Raw genomic sequence first — 8,748 nt, 5'->3', positions numbered from 1 at the left:
TTTCCCAACAGCATTACTTTTTAAGTAAGGTATGTACATTGTTTTTTAGATATAATGCTATTGCACACTTAACAGACTACAGTATAGTATAAACATAACTTTTATATGCACTGGGAAGCCAAAATATTTGCGACTCACTTGATTGCGATATTCGCTTTCTTTCAGTGGTCTGGAACCGAACCCACAGTATCTCTGGGGTATGCCTGTAATAAAACCTGCTTCACAGGGTTGTGTAATACATGGACACAGCTCATAGTAGAAACTCAATAAAAGGTAGTTTATTTCCCTTTGATTCTAAGAAATGATTTATTTGATTTAATGTCTTATAAGAAAAATGTCTGTCTTAGAAATATAACCTCAACATCACTGGACTTCACCAGCATGGGAATACTAATAATACATAAATACTAATACATTTTTAAAACCTATTTCCACATTTAACTAATACAGTGATTCCTGGGTATCACTAGGGATGTGTCTTGTGCGTCTCTCATCTTCATTCAGCACTTTGCCGATGTCTGCTGCCCAGGAAGATCAACTTGGGGGCCGCGCCTCGCCCCTGCGTCTCCTGGTGATCCTCAATGAGAATACGCTGGTTGTGTTTTCTCTGAGAACCCTAGAGATACCCAAACTAATACCGTCAAGAGGCCAAGATGACATGACTTCCTGTTAAGATTTCAGTGCAACACAAGCACACTATGTATGCAGAGATTATCCTCTCTCCCCATTTTCTCCCTTGGCCACTTGGACCACAAACAGCACTACTTGTGCCTCCCTATGAAAAAAGCTTCTTCAGCTTCTTCTTAATCCCTCATCAGCCATAAGCAAGGACCAGGAATCTCTCTATCTCAAGGTCCCCTATTCCATATAATCCCACCCTAATGCAAACCGATTTCTGCATATTTCAGACTGTCAGTTTCCCAGTTCATCATAACCATCCAGACTCTGAAATGCAGTTTAGGCTCAGTTGGAACCCTCTCGACAGTAACAATTACCGCACATTCCGATATTCTGATTCTTCATCCACTAGAGTTCTGCCCTCCAAATCAAAAGTATACAACAGAGGGCTTCCCTGGTGGCGCAGTGGTTGACAGTCCACCTGCCGATGCAGGGGACACGGGTTCGTGCCCTGGTCTGGGAGGATCCCACATGCCGCGGAGCAGCTGGGCCCGTGAGCCATGGCCGCTGAGCTTGCGCGTCCGGAGCCTGTGCTCTGCAACGGGAGAGGCCGCAACAGTGAGAGGCCCGCGAACCCCAAAAAAAAAAAAAAAAAAAGTATACAACAGAGTAAAATGTGTAATATAAATTTATTCTGTGACATTTTCCTCATTGAAGACATTTTAAAATAGATTAACATATATCAATATTTTATGAAAAATAAATACCTAGTATAAGAATTTAGATAATACCTGTAATATACATGATTTGACCCTGAGTATCCTTTTTTTCATTTCAAACAATATTTTTTAAAAAGTAACATGAAAATGATAAGGATTACTGCATTCTTCATATACCTGGTGTCTCATAAATTTTAATTCAACTGCCAGTTCTTTTCTCAACTATACACGTTAGTGCTATTTGCTTCTCGTTTTGAATGGGGAGAGTATCCATTTTCGGTTTAACAGTGATATTTAGGTCTTCTTTCTCTGCTTCTTCAAGAAAATTCTTCATGCTGAGTTTGAACAGTAATCGAGGGTCTGGTCCAGAAAGTGGTGGGCAATTACAGATCTCTCTAATTTTGAGTGCCTATAAAGAAAGGATACAACACAGAATATATACACATATATAAATTAATTAAGGTTATTCCAGTAATTCCTAATATGCTCTATGTAAAACAATGAAATATAAGAATACATTCTGTATTTTTGCAATAAAAGGTATCTTAATTACAACATATGAAAGAGAACCATATATAAATTCATAGTAAATAGTTATATCTACATGATTTGTTTATATAATAACATATCTGCAAAAAACAACTGTATTTGCAATGACTGCCCACTGTCCTATTGGGGATAAATAAGCCTTCTTGGAAGTATCTCTATGATTTGTCAAACTCGAGCCAATCCTGAGAACATTATTCAGATTAGAGAATATCTGAAGACGCAGAGAGATTTTTTTCAAGAGAGAGAAAACAACAGAAAATAGATGTGAACATACTGAAAGAAGATATACATGACTGGGACAGTCTGGGGTGGAAATGATGCTAATAATCTAGAAAAGTAAGCAAATCAAAATCATGACAACTTTTAACTCCAGGAAAAATAAAATGATGCAGGGAAAAGCAAGCACAGTATACGACATGGCTCAGCTGTGATTAGTGTTTACAGTTTTAAAAAACTGCATCTTTATCTAACCAAAATCACAACTTAACCATATTGGGAAGGGGGAGAGCTGGATACATGTGTGCGTGTGCACAGGGTGTGACAGTGGTAAGGGAGAACTTAATTCTCATCCTCTATGGGGGAAAAGAAATAGATAATACCTAAAACCGAAAAGTTAGGAAGTAGCCATATAAGCACGTTATACAGATAAGGTGGGAAATACCAAAAGAATCATTTAACAGAGTTGCAAATGGTTACCCTTGAAACTGAAGGCAGGATCGGGAGACTGCAGCTTTAAGTACTAGCCTTAGAGAACTATGTGCTTCTTCAAAGCGGGTACATGAATGACTTTAAGACATGAAAACTAAAATAGCAATTTTTTTAAGGGAAAAAAGTCTTAATACCCAAGGGGTTTTAAAAGAAAGATGTTTAAGGGGAAAAGCTAGTTTAGGTTTTTACTACTTCTAAATGTTTGATAGTGATGCATGTTAAGGGAGGAAAAGCAGGGGAGGGGAGAGTCAGTGCTTGGGGAGTAGGAAAGTTTTAAAAATGTAAGGTCTCACTGATGAAATAATGACTTGGAGCAGTGGGGAGAAGACCTAAAGGACAAGGACCTGAGGGAAGAGGTCGCATGGGTACCTAGAAGAAGAGAATTCCAAGAAGCAGCAGTGAGTGCCAGAACCTGAGAAGGGAGCATGGCTGGAGTGCTGTGGAGGAAGCCAGGGCAGCCGCAGCAGAGGCGGGAAGGAGGCAGGAGCAGACTGCGGGATCTCACAGGTCACGCTGCGGATTTTAGGTTTTCCTCTGAGTGGGCCTGCTCCTGATATGTGTGGGGTCCATGGCCAGAATGCAAATGGAGGCTCAGATACCATATATTTAAACATCTAAAATGACTACATAAAAAAATGTTCTATTCTACTTTGAGGAACAGACAATCAAAATGACTCTGACGGGGACGTTCCTGGTGGTCCAGTGGTTGAGAATCCACGTTCCAATGCAGGGGACGCGGGTTCAATCCCTGGTTGGGGAACTAAAATCCCACATGCCGCAGGGTCAACTAAGCCCGCCCACCGCAACTACAGAGCCCATGCCCCACCTAGAGAGAAGCCCGCGCACCACAACAAAAGATCCCGTGTGCTGCAACTAAGACGCAATGCAGCCAGAAATAAATTAATTAATATTAAAAAAAAAAGTAGCTGTACCTTTTTAAAAAAAATGACTCGGACAGCCAAGTGCAAAATTAGAATTCTTTAATTTCACATGTAAGGTTGCAGGGAGCCTACCCCAGCTGCTGCCACTGGCCTGCTGTCCACTCCCTTCTCCTCCCACCCCTGGCCTACCTGGCACAGTGAGGGACCTTGTGTGCGTGCGTCCAAAGGAAGAGGTCCATGCAGGCCCTGAAAGCGGGCTCCAAAGTGTTTGGGCGAGGAATTCCACTATCCCAAATACCAGAGTGCCATGTGGTGAGGGCACAGGTTCTTAAAACAGACTACTCCCTTAGCTCCCATGGGAGAGGGGGGCATGCAACCAGAGGCAAGCCAGAAAAGGGTCTTTTTAAATGGTCGAGGCCAGGGCAAGAGCTTGGGTCTAGGAGACCTTTGACCCTGAATGAGGCTATAAGTTACCAAAATAAACTGAAGAGGAAAAAGCATTAAAGTGAAATTCTTTGGTGATAGGGGCCTTGTCTGAAGTTTCTTTGTATCTCACAATACAGTAGATTTAATATGTATTGAGTGTTAAATAAATGTTAGTTAAAGTAAATTGAACTGAAAAAAGGAAGAAATGTTTCCCAACTATAGCACTAAAGTAAAAAGAAATTCAGGCCCTCAGCTAAATGGTGACCTACTGTCCAAACAAGGATACCTTTGGGAGTGAAAGGAAATGCTATTAAAATAAGATTTACACTGAGACATCAGGCATAAACTGAGATTGTCTTGTCAAAACTGGGACGCACAGTTTACTCTTGCTTTAACTCCTTTACAACCATGTTGATGTTCTTTTCCAAGTGAGAAGCCAACCTGTCACGGCTGGTACATCACATGCCTAAGGCCTTCAGTGGTATCAGTAAAGGGCCAGGTGTGGAGTTCAGCAGGTAGTAGCTGGCACAGCTGAATTTAGCAATGAGAGATGCAAAGCAGCAAACAAAGAGAAGAGTGCCATATCCTACAACCTTTTATATTCAGTAAAAGCTCTTCTCTTTCCCTTAAATTATTTTATTCAGGACTTTCACGTTCAACAAATATTTAGAACGTCACACTGAGTAAGGTGATAGGTACACATTGATCAGAACAAAGTCATGATCCCTGCCCTCATGCAATTTACTTTGCGTTTCCCCACGACTGGGCATTTGAATTGTTTCCATAGTTTTGTTTTATGTGGGTTTTATAAATTACCCTGCTATGAAAACCTTTGTTTAAAAAAAAGATGTTATTTTTCTAACCTCCATTTGGGTTTACTTGAGGGAGACTCCCTAAAATAGAATGATCTAATCAAAGAGTAAGAATAGAGTAAAATGTTTGTTATATAGGACCAGACTGCTTTCACCAGAAAGGCTTTACCACCTTATAATGTCATCCGCGTACATACATACCTGAGTTATTCATAATCAACAGAACATAAGATTTTATGATTTCTATCTAGATAACCACATAATTTCAAACCTCAGAATCCTTAGAAATCATCAGTTAAATTTTACGGAGAAGAAATTGAGCCCTAGAGAGGTTAAGTGACTGGCAGGAAACAAAAAACTGCTTAGCATTTGTTTATTCACTTGTAATTGCCAAAATTGGAAGCAACCAGGATGTCCTTTAGTAGGTTACTGCATACCTGTGATGCAAGCAGACAATGAAATATTATTCAGCACTAATAAGAAATAGTGTTGGCTACTTTTATGGCTCTTATCAAGCCATAAAAAGACATGGAAGAACCTTAAATGTATGTTTTTAAGTGAAAAAACAAAAGCTAATCTGCAAAGGCTACATAGTGTATGACCCTAGTTACATACATGACATTCTGGAAAAGGCAAAACTATGGAGACACTAAAAAGATCCATGGTTGTCAGGGGCTGGCGGGAAGACAGGGAGGAAAAGGCAGAGCAGAGAGCATTTTTAGGGCAATGAAACTACTCTATGTGGTACTATAATGATAAACACATGTCATTATACATTTGTCAAAACCCATCGAATGTACAACACTAAGAGTGAACCCTAACGTAAACTATGGACTTTGGGTCATAATAATGGGGCAATATAGGTTCAACTAGTGTAACAAATGTAGCACTCTGGTGCAGGATTTTGATAGTGGGGGGAGCCTGTTTCCATATGGAAGCAAGAGGTATATGGGAAATCTCTACCTTCCACTCAATTTTGCTATGAATCTAAAATTGCTCTTAAAAATAAAGTCTGTTTTTTAAAAAGCTGGCATGGAAGTACTGATAAAAAGGCTTAGAAAAAAGGGATTAGAACACACTTTTGTTGTTTTTAATACTTTTGCATTACATGTACTAATGGGGTTTTTTGTTTTTTTGGGTTTTTTTGCACCACATTATATGTTTCTTGAGTAAATCTTTTACTGAATAAAATGCACTTTGGAGATGTCTGAGCTACATTTCCTTAATTGCTAGAAAAACTATACATACTTTATAAAGGTTTTCTGTTACTATCTATTCATCTGTGAACTGTTTTTCTCCTCTACCCATCAAGCAGAATCCTGTTACAGACCATACATATTTCCATCAAATCTTCACCTGCTTTGCATAGTAAGATTTTATTGCATATGTTGGTAAAATATTATTTTCTCACTTTCGTTTCCACATTAATTTTATTACGTTTTGCCGTGTCAACATCTTTTATTTTTTATAAATTCAAATCTTAGTAAATATGCCTTCATCTCTTTTAAAGTAAGCAAAGTTTTCCCACTCTACAGCTAGAATATGCCTTTCTATTTCCTTTGTTTTCTGTGTTTAACTTCATGCACTGCACATAATAGGTACTTAATAAATGCAGGCTGAATTTTAAACAACCATTTATAGAACACAAGCTATGAATAAATAGTTATGATAAATGTCATAAGAAAAACACTCTTAAGAGTTTACAGTCTAAGAGAAAACAGGAACACACTCTCATAATAAGAATATACAGTTCTAAGAATCCCATGTAGGGCTTCCCTGGCAGCGCAGTGGTTGATAATCTGCCTGCCAATGCAGGGGACATAGGTTCGAGCCCTGGTCTGGGAAGATCCCACATGCTGCAGAGCAACTGGGCCCGTGAGCCACAACTACTGAGCCTGCGCAGCTGGAGCCTGTGCTCCGCAACAAGAGAGGCCACAATAGTGAGAGGCCCGCGCACTGCGATGAAGAGTGGCCCCCGCTTGCCGCAACTAGAGAAAGCCCTCGCACAGAAACGAAGACCCAACACAGCCAAAAATAAACATACAAATAAATTAATTAAAAAAAAAAAAGAATCCCATGTAAGATCTAGAGTTAAATATGGGATTATGGGATTAGCCAGCCTAAAGATTCCAACTAGGAGTAAAAGGAACTAACATTTACTGTTCATTTTCTATGTACCTTGCACTGTGCCAGGCATTTAACCTGTTATCTAAATTGGTATTATGATATGAACCACTTTTGAAATCTTGGGCTCAGTGTTGAATACTTATCATTAAAGTGTCTTATAAGGGAGGGAGGGAGGGAAGGAGGCAGGACCTTACCCCACAAACATACAAGTACATACATAAAACATCCAGGACTTATGGCTATCCTAATATTACAGATGAAGAAAGCTGAATGTTAGATTAGGTAGCTACCTCAAAGTTAGGTGAGTGGGTCAGATTAAAACCCCAAACTCCTTAGACCACTGCTATTTTTTCACTACTTCCTATAAGCATTCTTCTCCCATCATGGACTATTAATCTGCTGCATGCTAAACTTCTGAAAGAATGTAACTGTTATTCAACTGCATTGCCCAATTTTTCTATTTTTAACACAATATTTTATTACTTACCTTTCCTATTATTACCATCATGCAATAATTTAACAAATATTCGCTAAGTATCTCAGAAATGGTCTCAGGCACTACGGATATAGCAGTGAAAAGGGGCCTTACATTCTGGGGGAGGAGACAGATAATAAGTAAACAAGGGAACTTTAGTTACGTACACAAAGAAATTAAACAGTAAACTGCGTTATAGAATGACTGCATGGAAGAGAGGCTACTGGAGATTGGGGGATCAGGAAAAGCCTCCCTAGGCACATAACATTTGTGTAAAGAGCTGAGGGAAGAATGTTCCAGGCTGAGAAATCGGCAAGTAGAGGGGTTGTAAGGAGGAAAGAGGCTCCACGTGAAATAGCTGGAATCAAGGAAAACCTGGGGAGAGTGGCACGTGAAAAAGCTGGAGAGGCAGGCAGTGGCCAAATTACATGATTTAAAGACCAAGTAAGGAGTTTGGATTTTTATTCAAAGTTAAATGAGAAACCACTGAAAGCATGGAAATGACATTAAAAAGAGCATTCTGGCTACTGTATTGAAAATACGTTGTTAGGGGTTGAGGTGAAAAGTGGAACAAGAAGATTAAAATAGGAGATGGCTGCAGTTAACCTAGGGAAGAGATGATGGTGACTTTTACTAGGGCAGTAGCAATGCTGATGGAGAAGGGAATACATCCCTAATGCCTTGTGGAGGCTATCGACAAAATTTTCTAGTTGGCAAGATACAGAGAGGAAGGGAAGAGAGAAATTAAAGATGAGTCCTAAATTTCCTCCTCTGTGTTAATAGCTTCTTTTATTATGCTATCCGTGCATCTGGGGATAGTTTACTTGCTCACTGTAAATCATTATTGTTAAGCAGTATTGTATCGTTGGCTGGTTAATGACACCAGTCCATAAATTCTTTTAAAGGTGTTGTTCTTATCAAATTGTCAAAACAAAATCTTTTTACTCACAAAATGATTAACATTTTGCTCATCAAATAATTAACAATGCCCCTTTCTATATTTTGAAGCTAGAATTAATTATTCACCGAATATTTGTTCTTTGAACTTTTAAAAAAATTCTCCAAAGTTAATCCCCATCAGGGCTAGGTGTCCTTTTCTCTACTTATTTGTTATGACTCTTTGGGTTTCTAATACAGTTGTTTTTATTTATTTGATTTAATTACACCTTACCACTTTCCTCAAAATTTAATTTGAGGAGGTTCATTCTAGTTATAATTTCTACTTCTAGCTACATCCATTTTGGCAATACTCACAAACACACACACACTCATGCATGCACACACTTTATTTCTGATTTTTGACCTGGCCCATTAACTAATATCCAACTAAAAATAACATTCTTCGAAATATTTTTGGTTCTCCTGTGTGTTAATTATTGTAGCTCCTCTCCTGATCATATTTACATTTCATTCTTTGTCTAACTAACCAATGA

The 8,748-nt window shown here is 38.9% G+C and overlaps 1 protein-coding gene across 6 annotated transcripts in view; it reads right to left on the bottom strand.

The window, feature by feature from the left end:
• Positions 1-1,288: 1,288 nt before the first annotated feature.
• OMA1 (OMA1 zinc metallopeptidase) overlaps positions 1,289-8,748 on the bottom strand; it is an 85,252-nt gene continuing 77,792 nt past the window's right edge. For all 6 annotated transcript variants that reach the window (XM_029229786.1, XM_029229783.1, XM_029229788.1 and 3 more), the window contains one exon: positions 1,289-1,746. In XM_029229786.1, the coding sequence (XP_029085619.1) occupies positions 1,537-1,746 (210 nt within the window). In that variant the 3' untranslated portion in view covers positions 1,289-1,536. The remainder of the gene's footprint in view (positions 1,747-8,748) is intronic.

This window comes from Monodon monoceros, unplaced genomic scaffold (assembly GCF_005190385.1).
Source record: "Monodon monoceros isolate NGI ecotype Baffin Bay Population unplaced genomic scaffold, NGI_Narwhal_1 Super_Scaffold_18, whole genome shotgun sequence".
NCBI classification, from domain to species: Eukaryota; Metazoa; Chordata; class Mammalia; order Artiodactyla; family Monodontidae; genus Monodon; species Monodon monoceros.
The sequence above is the reverse complement of the archived record's forward strand: the minus strand, read 5'-3'. Positions and strand labels throughout refer to the sequence as shown.